Source organism: Oncorhynchus gorbuscha, linkage group LG13 (genome assembly GCF_021184085.1).
Source record: "Oncorhynchus gorbuscha isolate QuinsamMale2020 ecotype Even-year linkage group LG13, OgorEven_v1.0, whole genome shotgun sequence".
Lineage (NCBI taxonomy): Eukaryota > Metazoa > Chordata > Actinopteri > Salmoniformes > Salmonidae > Oncorhynchus > Oncorhynchus gorbuscha.
In genome coordinates this window covers 21,396,951-21,416,341 of record NC_060185.1, presented here as the reverse complement: position 1 = coordinate 21,416,341, position 19,391 = coordinate 21,396,951, and the positions used below count along the sequence as shown (strand labels likewise).

The window sequence follows — 19,391 nt, the reverse complement described above, 5'->3', positions numbered from 1 at the left end:
CACACACACTCTGACCCTGCACCATACTGAAGGTACTGACACGCACACACACACAGATACACACACACACACATACACTTGCTGACCCCTGTTTAAGGTACACACCAATACATGCTAATCCCTGTACTATACTGAACATAACATACCGATGTGATCAGCCTACTGTGTTATATTCTAGGTACACACATGGATAGTCTGGATACCCACAGCATGATCCACCCTTGTTATTACCTGAAGCTAAGCCACTCATCTGGGTCTAAATCCTGCCTATCTTGTTGTGATTGACAGCTAGAGGAGGGTAAACTGTGGTTCCAGCTGGACTGTGGGAACAGCCCTGGTATGCTGGGTATTTCTGGGAGGCCCATCAACGATGGGAACTGGCACACGGTGACTCTGGAGCTCAACCGTAACTTCACCAGTCTGTCTCTGGACGACAGCTATGTGGAGAGGAGGAGAGGACCACCAAGCTTCCAACCACTAGGGGCAGATGGGTCTATCTACTTTGGAGCACAGGTGGGCTTTCTGTGGAGGGGAAGGGGTGTGTGTGTTTTTGGTTTTATTATCCTTGTGGGGACCAGAAATAATCACAAGGATAGTAAAACAAGGAAAATGGGAGTCATTTCGCCAGTCCCCACAAGGAAAAAGGCTATTTTAGGTTCAGGAGTTAGATTTAAGGTTACAATTAGGGTTAGGGTTAGAAGTAGAGTTAGGAGTTAGGTTAGGGTTAGGGTTAGAAGTAGAGTTAGGAGTTAGGTTAGGGTTAGGGTTAGAAGTAGAGTTAGGAGTTAGGTTAGGGTTAGGGTTAGAAGTAGAGTTAGGAGTTAGGTTAGGGTTTGGGGTTAGAAGTAGAGTTAGGAGTTAGGTTAGGGTTTGGGGTTAGAAGTAGAGTTAGGAGTTAGGTTAGGGTTAGGGTTAGAAGTAGAGTTAGGAGTTAGGTTAGGGTTAGGGGTTAGAAGTAGAGTTAGGAGTTAGGTTAGGGTTTGGGGTTAGAAGTAGAGTTAGGAGTTAGGTTAGGGTTTGGGGTTAGAAGTAGAGTTAGGAGTTAGGTTAGGGTTAGGGTTAGAAGTAGAGTTAGGAGTTAGGTTGGGGTTAGGGGTTAGAGAAAATAGGATTTTGAATGAAAATTAATTGTTTGGTCCCCACAAGGATAGTAAAACAAGATTATAAAAGAGAGATTTTTTTCTGAGTTGAGGGGGGGGGGGGGATAGGAAGCTCTGGATAGGAAGCTCTGGATAGGAAGCTCTGGATAGGAAGCTCTGGATAAGAAGCTCTGGATAGGAAGCTCTGGATAGGAAGCTCTGAGGAATACAGCCTGTTTGTGTATAAATGAATGTACTGTATTCAGAATCTTTGTCTTTCAAATAGTTGTCTGAACATGACTTGCTCCATACTCAGAAAACAACATGAAAAAGCTTGGTATTCTGGTTCGATATTATAGTTTTGTGTGCTATACCTATTTATATACAGTACAATATTTGTTTGGTTGTTTGTATGTATACATACATCTGATGTCACTCATGTCTCTTCCCTCCCCCAGGTCCAGCCTCCTAACTCTCGCAGCCTGACAGACAAGAAGGGTCCTCGGGTGACGGATGGTTTCCAGGGCTGCCTGGACTCTGTGATGCTCAACAACAACGAGCTGCCACTGCAGAACAAGAGGAGTCGCTATGCTGAGGTGGTGGGCCTGACAGAGCTGAAGCTGGGCTGTGTTCTCTACCCCGACTCCTGCCTGAAACAGCCCTGCCTCCACGGAGCCACCTGCACCAGCCTGCCCTCCGGTGGTGAGTCTGGGGAACTGCAAGAGGAAATAGATGCGGTCACAAGAGGTTGTGTGTGTGTGTGTGTGTGTGTGTGTGTGTGTGTGTGTGTGTGTGTGTGTGTGTGTGTGTGTGTGTGTGTGTGTGTGTGTGTGTGTGTGTGTGTGTGTGTGTGTGTGTGTGTGTGTGTGTGTGTGTTTGGAGGCTGGTGGGAGGAGCTATGGGAGGACAGGCTCATTGTAATGGCTGAAATGGAATTAATGGAACAGAGTCAAATGTGGTTTTCTATATGTTTGATGTGTTTGATACCCTTTTATTTTATTACAATCCAGCCATTATAATGAGCCTGTCCTCCTATTGCTCATCCCACTAGCCTCCTCTGTTGTGTGTGTGAAACAAACAGCCTGGGTTGGTGCCCATTAGCGTCCACAATACACACACCGATTTCCTGATTGATTGTTTGATTGATTAGCGTTTTACTTGGAGGTCATCAGGGTGATGGATGATGATCTGTGCCAGCCTGAGCCAGCCAGAGCCCCTGAGCCAGCCTGTGCCCCTGAGCCAGCCGGTGCCCTTGAGCCAGCATGTACCCCTGAGCCAGCCTGTGCCCCTGAGCCAGCCTGTGCCCCTGAGCCAGCCTGTGCCCCTGAGCCAGCCTGTGCCCCTGAGCCAGCCTGTGCCCTGAGCCAGCCTGTGCCCCTGAGCCAGCCTGTGCCACTGAGCCAGCTGGCACACTATAACCTCTCCATGGATCTGGATCTCCCGTTAATCAACGTTAATTTATTATTAATCCATAATGAACTCCTAATTAAACTGAACTTGACCCAATGTTTTTTTCCAAAGGTGGGACTGAAAAATCCTCATAGTAGACTCCTTCATCACTTATGTTTTCTCTCTCTCTCTCTCTCTCTCTCTCTCTCTCTCTCTCTCTCTCTCTCTCTCTCTCTCTCTCTCTCTCTCTCTCTCTCTCTCTCTCTCTCTCTCTCTCTCTCTCTCTCTCTCTCTCTCTCTCTCTCTCTCTCTCTCTCTCTCTCTCTCTCTCTCTCTCTCTCTCTCTCTCTCTCTCTCTTTTTTTGTCTGCCTGATTGTGTTACCTTCTCTCTGTCCTTATCTTCCTCTCTTTGTATCATCATATCTCTCGAGTTGCTCTTCGTTTTTTTGTCTGTTCATATCTCTTCTCCTTTTGCCTGAACTCAAAAGACCTACATGAACAAATCGTATCGTTTTAAAATCAGACTACCGCGAGGGCTCAAGACGTTGGCATTTTACTGGAGTCAATAGGGAAGCCTGGTTAAATGTCATCTCTATAGAAATTCCCTGCCTGGGCTCAGCAGGGTGACCCCTTGACTTAATGTGCTGACTTAACACATCGAGGCCAAGACTCAACACAGAGAGAGTGACTTAACACTCCCCTGTGTTGGTATTTCCCGGTCTCCCCACTCGCATTGCGGAGCACTCTGAAAAGAGCACGGCATTCTGGGGCTTGTCATGGTTCCCTGTTTTTGGCACACCCGACCTTTGTGTAAAGGTTAGCGGAGTGTGTGTGTGTATGTATTCCGGAATCCCACTGTGTGTGCGTGTGTGTCTGTCTGTGCTGTGTTGATAAACACAGTGACATTTCCCTGTGTTTTCCTAGAGGTGTGTGTGTTTGTGATTGTGTGTTTCCCAGTTGCATGTGCCTCTAGGTGTGTTTGTACCCATGTGATATCCCAGAGGTGTGTGTGTGTTGATGTTTAGGCTGGCAAGCTCTCGTCAACCCCATGCCAACGATCCCTGGCACCGCCGCCAAAGCTCAAACAATGCACACACTAGTCTCTACAGCACTGAACACATTCCTGTGTGTGTGATGGATTGTGAGTGTGATGGAGTGTGATGGTGTGTGTGTGTGTGTGTGTGTGTGTGTGTGTGTGTGTGTGTGTGTGTGTGTGTGTGTGTGTGTGTGTGTGTGTGTGTGTGTGTGTGTGTGTGTGTGTGTGTGTGTGTGTGTGTGTGTGTGTGTGTGCGTGTGCGTGCGTGCGCGTGTGTGTGTGTGTGTGTTCTGAATCTGCCATGATGGTCTGATTGCTTTGTTGAATTATAGCACTACTACACTTGTATGCAGAATACTTCATTTTACACCCCCCATAATTGAGGCTAAATGTACTTAATGTAATATGTGGTTGTCCCACCTAGCTATCTTAAGATTAATGCACTAACTGTAAGTCTCCCCCGGTAAGAGCATCTGCTTAATGACTCAAATGTAAAATCATTTACTCTCCTTCCTTTTTTCTTTTTACTCTCTGTCTCTTTTCTCTCTCTGCTAATGTTCCATTCTCTCTCCTCTCTCTCTCTCTCTCTCTCTCTCTCTCTCTCTCTCTCTCTCTCTCTCTCTCTCTCTCTCTCTCTCCCTCTCTCTGTCTCTCTCTCTCTCTCTCTCTCTCCCTTTTTATTCCTGTCCTTTCCTGTTCCTTTGCCTCTTCTCTCTGTGTATTAGCGTTTGCCTGTAGTTGCAGACCCCAGTACACTGGAGGGCGCTGTGAGACAGAGATCACAGCTTGCGTTCCTAACCCCTGCCTCAACAGTGGTGTGTGCAAAGCCATCGGCAACGCTTTCCTCTGCAGCTGCAGGAGAGGGTTCCAGGGAACCACGTGAGTTACTATCGCACTAATGATCACACTGTAAACATACAGTATACAACACACTCCTGTCCTGAACACATGCCCATGGAGTTGAATATGACAGACACAACAACACCATTTAAATCACTCACTCACATAATCATCCACCTTTTAAATTAGCTGTTTGTTTTAGCTGGTTCAGCTGCCTACTAGCCCAAGTAGTAGGTATAATATAAAGTATGTCATATATAAAGTATGTATAAAGCCCTCTGTGAACGCAATGCCTCATACTTCCCACTAGGTGGCAGTATAAACCAACTTTTCTCGACAATGATAGGCAGATGAGCAGAAGAGCCAGAGCCCCAAGCTGCCTGCAGCATGTTTAAGATTCACTCAAAGAGTTGAAAGAGTAAAGAAGATGACATTTCATTCTGCTTGTCTCCTTCTCTCCAGGTGGTTTAGGGGTGTTCCACTGTTACATTAGAAATCAAGGCTAAGATACAAAGCCACAAGCTCACTCATGTATACACTTTTCTTACTCGCTGAAACACACACACACACACACACACACACACACACACACACACACACACACACACACACACACACACACACACACACATACACACACACACACACACACACACACACACACACACACACACACACACACACACACACACACACACACACACACACACACACACACACACACACACACACACACACACACACACACACACACACACACACACACACACACACACACACACACACACACACACACACACACACACACACACACACACACACACACACACACACACACACACACACACACACACACACACACACACACACACACACACACACACACACACACACACACACACACACACACACACACACACACACACACACACACACACACACACACACACACACACACACACACACACACACACACACACACACACACACACACACACACACACACACACACACACACACACACACACACACACACACACACACACACACACACACACACACACACACACACACACACACACACACACACAGACACACACACACACACACACACACACACACACACACACACACACACACACACACACACACACACACACACACACACACACACACACACACACACACACACACACACACACACACACACACACACAGACACACACACACACACACACACACACACACACACACACACACACACACACACACACACACACACACACACACACACACACACACACACACACACACACACACACACACACACACACACACACACACACATACACATACACATACACATACACATACACACACACACAAAAACAAACCAACACACACACACAAAAACAAACCAACACACACACACACAAACAAACCAACACACACACACACAAACAAACCAACACACACACACAAACAAACCAACACACACACACGCCAGAAGCTTGCGTTCCATCATCAAAGCCATTTTAATTTCAGATGAGGAAGATCAGGAAAGTCAATCTCAGTGTGGTTGTTATTTAATAGGGAGCATATGAGACTAGGAGTCCCTGAGCTGTCTTCTATCTCCCTCTCCACATCACTTTCCTCCCACCTCCAAATGAAAGGAGAGTCTTCCTCACTTTTAGTCAGTCAAGTATTAAATGACCCACAAACTATCTGTATGTAACAGTTTATTAACGATTCTGATGTATTGATAATAACCTACTTCAAGGATCATTTTTGGAGTGTATTTTCTCTAGAGGCATCTGTAAGTCAAACTATCCAAACTAATTACCAAACTGAGTTTTAACAACCCCTCTGCCCACGTTCCTCCATTCACCCTCTCCAGGTGCGAGGAGGATGTAAATGAGTGTGTGCGGGGCAGAGCCACGGGCAGCGAGGCAGAATGCGAGAATGGTGGTGTGTGCGTCAACACGCACGGCTCGTTCTACTGTAACTGCACGGCGGGCTTTGTGGGCCAGCGCTGCGGCCTGCGGCCCGTGGTGGTCCCAGACATGCAGGCTGGACACGCCGTGCTGGGGAAAGAAGAACTGATCGGCATCGCTGTTGTCCTCTTCGTCATCGTCACCCTCATCATCCTCTTCATCGCCTTCCGCAAGAAGGTATCTGTGTTGTGTTGTTTGATTTATTCTTGTGTGTTTTTATTTCTTAATTCATTTTTAACTTGTTTTGTATCTGAGGTTTAAAATGCTTCTAAAAAATGTAATTTCCACTTTGAAATTTCAGGCTTGATATTCTCTCATGAAATGTTTTATCAACCCCAACAAAAATGTCCATAAATTGTAATCCACATATTAATTCACATTTCAGTTGCTGTAGGGGTATTTTCATGCTACAGCAAACTTGCTCAAATTAATATAATAATAATAATAATATATGCCATTTAGCAGACACTTTTATCCAAAGCGACTTACAGTCATGTGTGCATACATTCTACGTATGGGTGGTCCCGGGAATCGAACCCATTACCCTGGCGTTACAAGTGCCATGCTCTACCAACTGAGCTACAGAAGGACCACAAATTAAAATCCTACATATGTAATACTATATATTGTTTTACAAGAAATACAATAAAAACTATATTTTGTCTCCAGGTGTTCCAGAAGAACTACTCCCGTAACAACTTAACGCTGGTCCAAGATCCAGCAACAGCAGCTCTGTTAAACAAGGCCAATGGAGTTCAGTTCAAGACCCTGCGCTGCATGCCGGGAGACCCCTTGAACCTGTACGCCGAAGCAGGGCTATGCGCCACGGTGATAGGGGGAGGAGCCGGAATGATCGGCCCGCCCCAGGTGCCTGTGAGGCCCATGGCGTACACACCCTGTTTCCAAGGCGACCCACGGTCCACGCTGGAGAAGATGGCGGACGGGAGAGGCGTGGAACACAATGAGATGAGCACCTTCCACCCAGAGTCACCCAGGGTTCTAGGAGGCACGATGCGGAGGGGGGTGGTGGTGTGCAGCGTGGCACCCAACCTACCACCTGTCTCGCCCTGCCGTTCCGACTGTGATTCCATCCGCAAGAGCCCCTGGGACAGCGACGAGGGTCTGTGTGCGTGGGGGGGGCATAGTATGATGCGTTTGAACCTGTTTGTGTTTGGTATAGTCTTTATTCATACGTGTTTGTTTTTGTCTTGTGTGTGTGCAATCATGCATATTTTCAAATGTTGGTTTGTGAATGTGTATCCCTCTAAGTGATCCTCTTTTCCAGGAACTCTTGAGGGGGAGGGCATTGTTGTACCATTTCCATATTCATTCATATTCATATTGCACTAAACTATAGTCAGACTGCATCACGTTCAGTTTATCAAGACCATCCTAATTATGAGCTGGCTTTGATTCCCAAATCATAAGATTGTGTGTATGTGTGTGGGGGGGGGGTACTTCTAGCACTCCGTGTCATCATTGTTGTCACTGGAGCCGAGGTGTGTGCGATGTGTGCCTCAACAAAGACAGCCCTGGTACTAACGAGCCTGTGTTCTTCTGTGACTATCCTTGCAAAGGGGCAACTCTCCCTGGCCTGCTCCCAACTTCCTCTGCCCTCCAAACTTCTGATGCCCTGACCTCTAACCTCTGACCTCTCCCTGCAGGTAAAATGGTAGATATGGGCGAAGAGATGACCTGTTTCTCAGGGAGTAACAAGGGCAGCAACTCTGAGGTCCAATCGCTGAGCTCCTTCCAGTCCGACTCTTGCGATGACAACGGTAAGACACGCCCCACCTTTCTCGTAACTCTTTCTGGCCACACCCATAACAACAGTGAGCTAGTCTACCGTCTGGTCCGATAACAACCCTTAACAAGCCCTCATAACCTTTTAATGTCGGCAGATTCAGAGGAACCAGATGTGAAAGCATTATGGCCAAAGCTCCCTAAAGCACATTGCTATGACCATATTGCTTCAATAACAGTCCCTTTAGATTGGCAAACACCAAGGGGTGGAGTCAGAGGTGGTTTGGGGAAGGGCATTAGTAAATGCTGTGTTTTATTGTTTCCTAAAGCCTTTACTCTTGCTGTGTTGTAAAAGTGTTTCAGGAAACACTAACATCCAGTGTTAGTTTATTTGTCCCCAAATCATGTTGATTTATTGTTGACATGTGTTTAATATCATTTGTCCGTGTTAATTCCTGGAGCCTTTTTTCTCGTTTTTATTCTAGTGATTTTGTTAACTTTTTAATTTCCACACCTGTCAAATTGTGTTTTCATTTGGAAGTGAGAGAGTGTGCAGTGTGCAGACAGACAGCAAGCTGACCTTAGAGGAATGACACAACGCTTCCATCCACACAGCTGTGTTGTGTTTGTGAACTTGTCATCGTTTCATCATTATGCATTCAAACACGTTGTTCTCTTCCGTGGCGTTCTATGGTTCTAGTCGTTGATGCTCCAGCTCCAATGGTTGGCAGAAGCCAGTTCAGGTTTCAGGTGGTTGTTTGTGTGTTGTGTTATCTGTGTTTTGTATTGTTATGTAACTTGTGTTGTGTTGTTGTGGACTTTGTGTAGTTTTGCTATTGAAAGAATGTCAGTAGTAGTTATTTTTACTTAGAGAAATAGCCTATAAGTTGTTATTTCTGGATCAACATGGATCACTCAGATCATCCTGCTATCACCATGGTGAATCTACATCATCATAGGGTGCTGCTACTATGTACTAGACTACATAGCTGAAATGCAATGTTGATGTATCAACATTGATGCTTCATTCATTCATAATTAATGCAACCGCTTCACTGTCAATATGATCACATTTCACATAGCTGACTGTGATGTTAGCCAATCAGGCCACAGAACAGTTTGCAGCAGACCAATCAGTGCGAACGACTGCTCCAGTGGATATGATCTGAAGTCATTATTATGTTCATTCCATTTGATTTATTTCTCTTTCTTGTTATTTTTGTATTCATCTGATTTTCACTGAATGTCTTCAAAACATAATTTAACAATCTTGCTCTCGTCTCTCTGAACACAGCCCTACCTCATGTTTACATTTGTAAATGGAAGTAAGTGTGTGTGTGTGTGTGTGTGTGTGTGTGTGTGTGTGTGTGTGTGTGTGTGTGTGTGTGTGTGTGTGTGTGTGTGTGTGTGTGTGTGTGTGTGTGTGTGTGTGTGTGTGTGTGTGTGTGTGTGTGTGTGTGTGTGTGTGTGTGTGTGTGTGTGTGTGTGTGTGTGTGTGTGTGTGTAGGTGTGTGTGTGTTTTCTTGCTGGGGATACTCTCCAATACTTGGATAAGCAAATGCACATGGATTCTGTGTTAGTCCCCTCCTACACTCTTAGAAAAAAGGTTTTTTTTTGGGCTGTCCCCATAACCTTTTTTGGTTCCAGGTAGAACCTTTTTTGGTTCCAGGTAGAACTTTTTTTGGTTCCAAGTAGAAAGAACCCTTTCGGGTTCCATGTAGAACCTTTCCATGTAGAACCCAAAAGAGTTCTACCTGGAACCGAAAGGTGTTATCTAAAGGGTTCTCCTATGTGGAAAGCCTAAAACCACTGTGGAGATCTAGATAGCACCCTTTTTTTCTAAAAGTGGAAGACTTCTAAGTCTGGTTCTATTTGTAGCTTTTGATCAGACACCTCCCATACTACACGGCCCTAGTGTTTATCCCATCTTCAGCCAATAGTAGCTTTTTCCTGGGAGTCTGTTGTCAACTTCCTGTGTCTCAAATCGTGTCTCCTCCCTCTGCTTCTCTCCAACAAGCCTCCATAGTGACCGTCATTCGACTGGTCAATGATGCAGTCGACACTATTGAAAACGAAGGTACCATGTCTCATCCACCCTTCTCTCTCTCTCTCTCTCTCTCTCTCTCTCTCTCTCTCTCTCTCTCTCTCTCTCTCTATCCTTCTGACACTCTCTTTACTTCTCCCTGTACTTATCTCTCTCTATGAGATGCCATGACAATGCTATCCATGACAATACCATGACAGTGCTGTGGTTTGAATATCGTGTACTTCAGCTATGGTGTAAAATACATGTCTTGTATGTAATCTCAATGTACATACTGTAGGCTTTATATTTTCAGTACACATCCAAATACCTAGCTTACATGGAACCCTTGTGTTGAAGTAGCAAGCCTCAACACACGCACACACGCACGCACGCACGCACGCACGCACACACACACACACACACACACACACACACACACACACACACACACACACACACACACACACACACACACACACACACACACACACACACACACACACACTCAGGTGTTCATGGGGACAGGCTGAAAAGGTCAGGGCTGGGCTGAATCAGAGTTTAACTCACATGTGCATTGACATATTACCCATACTGTACATAAAGAAACAGACATATTACACATACTGTACATAAATAAACTGACATATTACACATACTGTACATAAAGAAACTGACATATTACACATACTGTACATAAAGAAACGGACATATTACCCATACTGTACATAAATAAACTGACATATTACACATACTGTACATAAATAAACTGACATATTACACATACTGTACATAAAGAAACTGACATATTACACGTACATAAAGAAACGGATGTAACGGCGTTCGTCTGTTGAATGAAGAGAGTCGGACCGAAGTGCAGCGTGTAGGTTACTCATGACTTTAATGAAAGATATGACGGTACATGAAATAACTGAAATATGAAAACAACAAACGAAACGTGAAACTAATTACAGCCTATCTGGTGAATACTACACAAAGACAGGAACAAACACCCACAAAATACAAAGCGAAATTGAGGCTGCCTAAATACGGTTCCCAATCGGAGACAATGATAAGCACCTGACTCTAATTGAGAATCGCCTCAGGCAGCCAAGCCTATACCACACCCCTAATCAGCCGCGATCCCAAATAATACAAACCCCAATACGAATACAACATATAAACCCATGTCACACCCTGGCCTACCCAAACATATAACAAATACACAAAATACAATAACCAAGGCGTGACAACGGACATATTACACATACATAAATAAACTGACATATTACACATACATAAATAAACTGACATATTACACATACATAAATAAACGGACATATTACACATACATAAAGAAACTGACATATTACACATACATAAATAAACGGACATATTACACATACATAAATAAACTGACATATTACACATACATAAATAAACGGACATATTACACATACATAAATAAACGGACATATTACACATACATAAATAAACTGACATATTACACATACATAAATAAACTGACATATTACACATACATAAATAAACGGACATATTACACATACATAAATAAACGGACATATTACACATACATAAATAAACGGACATATTACACATACATAAATAAACTGACATATTACACATACATAAAGAAACTGACATATTACACATACATAAATAAATGGACATATTACACATACTGTACATAAATAAACGGACATATTACACATACATAAATAAATGGACATATTACACATACTGTACATAAATAAACGGACATATTACACATACATAAATAAATGGACATATTACACATACTGTACATAAATAAACGGACATATTACACATACATAAAGAAACTGACATATTACACATACTGTACATAAATAAACGGACATATTACACATACTGTACATAAATAAACGGACATATTACACATACATGAATATACTGACATATTACACATACTGTACATAAAGAAACTGACATATTACACATACATAAATACACTGACATATTACACATACTGTACATAAATAAACTGACATATTACACATACTGTACATAAATAAACTGACATATTACACATACATAAATATACTGACATATTACACATACTGTACATAAAGAAACAGACATATTACACATACTGTACATAAATAAACTGACATATTACACATACTGTACATAAAGAAACGGACATATTACACATACATAAATAAACTGACATATTACACATACTGTACATAAATAAACGGACATATTACACATACTGTACATAAATAAACTGACATATTACACATACTGTACATAAATAAACTGACATATTACACATACATAAATAAACTGACATATTACACATACATAAAGAAACTGACATATTACACATACATAAATAAACTGACATATTACACATACATAAATATACTGACATATTACACATACATAAATAAATGGACATATTACACATACATAAATAAACTGACATATTACACATACATAAAGAAACTGACATATTACACATACATAAATAAATGGACATATTACACATACTGTACATAAATAAACGGACATATTACACATACATAAATAAATGGACATATTACACATACTGTACATAAATAAACGGACATATTACACATACATAAATAAATGGACATATTACACATACTGTACATAAATAAACACATATTACACATACATAAAGAAACTGACATATTACACATACTGTACATAAATAAACGGACATATTACACATACTGTACATAAATAAACGGACATATTACACATACATGAATATACTGACATATTACACTCTCTCACTCTCCATCTCACTACAACCCCCTCTTCCCAGTCTCCATCCCAGCTCACTGTACATAAAGAAACTGACATATTACACATACATAAATACACTGACATATTACACATACTGTACATAAATAAACTGACATATTACACATACTGTACATAAATAAACTGACATATTACACATACATAAATATACTGACATATTACACATACTGTACATAAAGAAACAGACATATTACACATACTGTACATAAATAAACTGACATATTACACATACTGTACATAAAGAAACCTTTGACATATTACACATACATAAATAAACTGACATATTACACATACTGTACATAAATAAACGGACATATTACACATACTGTACATAAATAAACTGACATATTACACATACTGTACATAAATAAACTGACATATTACACATACATAAATAAACTGACATATTACACATACATAAAGAAACTGACATATTACACATACATAAATAAACTGACATATTACACATACATAAATATACTGACATATTACACATACATAAATAAATGGACATATTACACATACATAAATAAATGGACATATTACACATACTGTACATAAAGAAACAGACATATTACACATACTGTACATAAAGAAACAGACATATTACACATACTGTACATAAATAAACTGACATATTACACATACTGTACATAAAGAAATGGACATATTACACATACATAAATAAACTGACATATTACACATACTGTACATAAATAAACACACACTAACACGCTAAAGCACTCTCTTCTCCTGTTCTCCCACGTGACAGTGTCAGTCATGGACCAAGGTCAGAGCTACAACAGAGGTGACCCCCTCCCCCCTCTTTATTCTTCATCTCACATCACTCCCTTTACTTCTCTCTCCCTCTTAATCTCACTCTCTCACCTTGCTCCTTTCTTCTCTCTTTTCATTTCTCTCTCTCCCTCTCTCTCGCTCCCTCTTCCTTCTCTCATCCTCTCTCTCTCCCTTTCTCTCACTCTCCATCTCACTACAACCCCCTCTTCCCAGTCTCCATGCCCCTGGGGGAGGCCAAGGCTCCCAGGGCCCGGGGGGAGGAGTTCAGCACTTTTGTGGGTAGGGTGATCACGCCGGGAGGCGGGGACATGGAAGATAATGTGTCGCTGAATATGAGGTTGTCGGTGAACGCGTCATCGGCCTCGGACCTGTCGGTGCGGGTTTGAGCTCACTGTGTTTGTGTGATTTGTTACTCCTGGCCCCCTGCCAAAACACACACACCCCAGCATGTGTTAGCCCCAGTCACAGTATTGTTCTGCTGACTGAGCAGCCCTGATGCATCCTTGGAGATGTCACGTTGCCAGGGTGGAGAGGCTTCTCTCACTGTCGTCCCTCCACAGTTTGGCCAATTTTGGCTTTCCTTTGCTGTCGCCTGCTGCCCGTGACATGTTATGGTTAATCCTCTCACTGCATTGCATTTGCATCCCACCTCCGAGCGTGTTGTTTCATTGTTACTCCATGTGACTGATGTTTCTACTGCTTTTAATGAGTTTGTCCTCGTTGACGTTGCTTTGTTGAGATTTGTTGTCTGAAGCTTTTCTTGAACTTGTCAGGATGGATATAACTTATTAGTGCTTCTCACTTTGTTTTTTTCATTTCCTTTGATGCGCGTACTGTTTGTTTTTCCTTTCTTAGTTTCTATTTAGTATTTTACAGTTGATACAAACTTTTAAGTTTGGGGAAAAATTCAAGGGACAATATTGTAATTGAATGGTCAGTACTGTGATATGGCCTTCTCTGTCATAGCGGATGTGATTGTTAGCTGCACGCTCCACACAGCTCCCCTGTCCCACCTCTCACTACACCTGCTCACCCACAGAGACCCAATGAACTTTCCCCTAACCACGATGCAATCCGCTTGGGGGAAACTCCCCCTGTCAGATTTGTGTCTTTTTTTCCCCTAGTTATGAAACAGTCTTGTTAACATGTGGATGTATATGTGATGTGTGTTTTACTTTGAATGATCCCATCGGTTAGTAACCGCTGATCTCTCACCATGTCTTGGCTGTGACCCCTGACGTTCCCAGGCCTCGCTCCTGCATGTTGTGAAACCTTCAAACACAGCTAACATGTTCCCTGTACAGGATGTTCCCCGTGCTATGGTTGACATCTAACTGTGGTTTTGTTGTCTACAAACATGCCCGATAGACCTCTGCAGAGAGACTCTAGTGGTCCACTAACTGATGGACCTCTGCAGAGAGACTCTAGTGGTCCACTAACTGATGGACCTCTGCAGAGAGACTCTAGTGGTCCACTAACTGATGGACCTCTACAGAGAGACTCTAGTGGTCCACTAACTGATGGACCTCTACAGAGAGACTGTAGTGGTCCACTAACTGATGGACCTCTACAGAGAGACTGTAGTGGTCCACTAACTGATGGACCTCTACAGAGAGACTGTAGTGGTCCACTAACTGATGGACCTCTACAGAGAGACTGTAGTGGTCCACTAACTGATGGACCTTCAGATTTTAACTGTCCATCGGGCATGTTGGCAGAGATTGTGTTTGCTAAATGTAATCTAACTGTCTCTCCCTCCTCTAGCGTATCACTGGGACACATCTGACTGGATGCCCAACTCACGGCTACCCGACATCGAAGAGGTACCCAGTTACGAGGTCAGCGGCCTAGGAGGCCACGGAGACATGGTTGCCTCAGCCTCCCGACTGGGGGGCAGCTCTCACCTGGGGGGCAGCGCCCGGGAGCTGGAGTCAGACTACTACCTCGGGGGCTTCGACATCGACAGTGACTTCCCCCCTCCCCATGAAGAGGAGTTTCTGACCCAGGACCAGCTCCCTCCTCCCCTTCCCACTCCCTTGGAGGAGTACCAGGGGCACCCCTACGACACCCTTCCCACCACCCAGCCCGTCTCCAAGGAGAGCACCCTGAGTGGGAGTGGTAGTGGCAGCACTGGACGCCACAGGTCTCCCCGCCCACACTTCCACCCCAGCCAATACCTGCCCCCACACCAGCTGCCCCTGGGGGAGGCGGGGCAAGGCGGGCCCGGGGGGGAGGAGTTCAGCACTTTTGTGGGTAGGGTGATCACGCCGGGAGGCGGGGACATGGAAGATAATGTGTCGCTGAATATGAGGTTGTCGGTGAACGCGTCATCGGCCTCGGACCTGTCGGCGCCCTGCGGGTTTGATGACTCAGAGGCGGGCGGTAGTGACTTTGACAGTATGGATGAGCTACACCGGGGTGGGACACACACCGTAGAGATGCAGCAACAGACTGAGGTCTGAGGTCTGACTGGGCCCCACCGTGGGGTCAAGAGTACTGGCTCGGGGACGAGATGGGCAGGAGAGCAGAACAGAGACTGTTAGAATAGTGTGTCGGGCTGGAGTTATGAGAGATGGAGGTCCTTGCTCAGAGAGGAATGATTGGTGTATAATGGACACACTGCTAGCTAGTGGCTACGTTATCAAAACAGTACCCACCCTAACCCTTCAACCACTGCCATTGCAAACACTAACCTTAAATCAATTGTATTGTATTGGTCACATACACATGGATAAACCACTTCACCCATTGCAGCCTTTATCCTTAAACTAGTTTCACTCATTCCAAACCACTACCCTTAACCACGACCCTTACGAAACTACCCCTTAAGATAATACCAAGCCACATACAATGGAAAGCAATGCGTTTTGTCACATTAGTACCTATAGCTGGTTATGATCATAGCCACTACCCTAGCAGTGGCCCGTGTCAAGGTCAGCTGAGTGTTATACTCTTCCATAGCAGGAACATAAAGCCTACCAGATATGCTGAGTAGGAATGTAAACAAAAAAGTGAAAAAATACAAACTTTTAAGAGACTCCAGAGAAAATGGATGAGCTAATCAATAAACAAAAGATTAAGAATGTTTGGGGGAAAAATTCAAGGGACAATATTGTAATTGAATGGTCAGTACTGTGATATGGCCTTCTCTGTCATAGCGGATGTGATTGTTAGCTGCACGCTCCACACAGCTCCCCTGTCCCACCTCTCACTACACCTGCTCACCCACAGAGACCCAATGAACTTTCCCCTAACCACGATGCAATCCGCTTGGGGGGAAACTCCCCCCTGTCAGATTTGTGTCTTTTTTTCCCCCTAGTTTTGTTATTTTGTACAAATCCTCTCATAAATAACCTGTACAGAATTTGTGAAATAGTAAAAGGACCATAGTGGTGCAATTGAAATGGAAGAAGAAGATATGTTGTATTATTATCCACTCTAAGAATGCTATTTGGATTGATGTGGAATATGTTTAATATTACCCTTAGTCCAGACCTCCTCCCCGAAATCAGGCCTGTGAAGCAATGAGAGTTGAGCTGAGAGTTGAGCGCTCCTTCTGTCCCACCCACCACATGCTAAACTGCTATCCTGCCGAGTCGCTCATTTTGCTTTAATGATGATATGATCTTTATTGTTTTGCACTAGTATCTTTTGATGTTTTATGTTTTCATGATTATTACAGGAAACATGCTACATTATTGAAATCCTCCAAAGGGCATGATGATAATATGTCAATTCTGGGCCAGTGAAATTAGCATAATAAGCACTGAGGAATTTTTGTGTTTGTAATTGTCTTTTCACAAGTCCCCGATTTTTAAATAGACATTGAAAATTGACAATTCACATTGAGTGTGCTTGAGCTATTACATTTCCCAGCATGCAGCTCAATATCTTTTATTTGATTTCCTTCTTCCCATGTGTTTTGCACTGAGCAGGTTTCATAGAGTCACTCCAGAATTTCCCAAAGCCATAACAGCAATAGACTGACTGATAGATGAGAAGTAGGGTCCATGCACAATGCAAATGCATTGGAAAATAATATAATAATGTAGCATCCCATACCAATCACAGCGGCTAGGCAGTGTTGCATCATGGGTCTTGTCAGTTGCAGTGTTACATTTTGGTTCTGTCTGCTTAAAAAATAAAATAAACAAAGGATGAGTTTTGGACTTGTATTCTACACATCTGGACAGATAACAAAACAGCGTCGTATTGGACTTGGAGTTGTATTGGAGTTGTATTGGACTTGGAGTTGTATTGGACTTGGAGTTGTATTGGACTTGGAGTTGTATTGGACTTGGAGTTGTTTTGGACTTGGAGTTGTATTGGACTTGGAGTTGTTTTGGACTTGGAGTTGTTTTGGAGTTGTATTAGACTTGGAGTTTTATTGGACTTGGAGTTGTATTGGACTTGGAGTTGTATTAGACTTGGAGTTGTTTTGGAGTTGTATTGGACTTGGAGTTGTTTTGGACTTGGAGTTGTATTGGACTTGGAGTTGTATTGGACTTGGAGCTGTATGAGACTTGGAGTTGTATTGGACTTGGAGTTGTTTTGGACTTGGAGTTGTATTGGACTTGGAGTTGTATGAGACTTGGAGTTGTATTGGACTTGGAGTTGTTTTGGACTTGGAGTTGAGTAACGAGGATGAGCGGAGTTGTTTTGAAGATCAAAAGCTGCCTGGTCGGAACAAGATTAAAACACGTTTGTCAGTATTGGACTTGGAGTTGTTTTGGAATATAATATGCCTGATCCAGTCGGGCAAGATTGTTTTGTAAAAGATGTAAGTTTGTGTTAAAATCTTTGTACAGTGTACATAGATAGCTAGATTGTTTACATGCTGATTTTGTAGATATTGAATTGCAATCCTGACTGACTTTCTTTGAGTTTCTTGTGTTTGATGTGAATGTGGACCGTAAGAGACCATGGTAAATAAATCATTTAACCTCAGCTCCCCTCCTCCGGTCGCATTTCAACTAAAGTCTTTTTTTTCATTAACCTTTTGCTTTTAAAGTTAAATAGCCTTTCAATAGACTAGGTGGAACTTCCACAGTATTACATGTACAAAACCTGCATTACATTACATCCCTGTGGTTTTTCTTTTTTGTTTAATATCTTTCTCTGGTTTCTGTTCCTTTTTAATTATTTCAGGGAGTATTAAAATATATCTAATCTAACTGCAGCAATTGAGTTTACAAAATGAGTTATTTTTAACTGCTTTTTTGTTTCTTAAATCAATGCTGAAAATAAAAAAGGTTCTTGATCAAACCAAGTCTAAATTCTTCCTCAATGCAATGGAAAAGGTTTGCCTATGATGTTACCGAATGGACTAAACTTGATTAACTGTAACTTGTTTCCAAGGTAACTTGATATAATTACAGATTTATATGCAAGTATCACGTATTGCTCTAGAGCCCTCGAACTCAACTCTGACCTCCAAGCCAATTCCACTGCATTTTGTCATTGTTCCCCTCTAATTAGTGACTGATCTTGACCTAAGAAATCAGGTGCAATAAATTATCAGGTAGAACAGAAAACCAGCAGGCTCCAAACCTCATAGTGTAAGAGTTGAACACTGCTCTAAAGCATTGTTTCCCAACTCTGGTCTTCAAGCACCAACAGCACATATTTTTGG

General features: G+C 42.9%; 1 protein-coding gene across 1 annotated transcript in view; it reads left to right on the top strand.

Annotated features, from left to right (window-relative positions):
* Positions 1 to 18,387, top strand: part of LOC123992578 (protocadherin Fat 3-like) — a 350,119-nt gene extending 331,732 nt beyond the window's left edge. The window contains exons 24-32 of the mRNA XM_046293819.1: positions 289 to 513; positions 1,538 to 1,781; positions 4,231 to 4,384; positions 6,243 to 6,516; positions 7,009 to 7,459; positions 8,004 to 8,117; positions 10,100 to 10,159; positions 13,734 to 13,769; positions 15,524 to 18,387. Of these exons, the coding sequence (XP_046149775.1) occupies positions 289 to 513; positions 1,538 to 1,781; positions 4,231 to 4,384; positions 6,243 to 6,516; positions 7,009 to 7,459; positions 8,004 to 8,117; positions 10,100 to 10,159; positions 13,734 to 13,769; positions 15,524 to 16,221 (2,256 nt within the window). The 3' untranslated portion in view covers positions 16,222 to 18,387. The remainder of the gene's footprint in view (positions 1 to 288; positions 514 to 1,537; positions 1,782 to 4,230; positions 4,385 to 6,242; positions 6,517 to 7,008; positions 7,460 to 8,003; positions 8,118 to 10,099; positions 10,160 to 13,733; positions 13,770 to 15,523) is intronic.
* Positions 18,388 to 19,391: the final 1,004 nt, after the last annotated feature.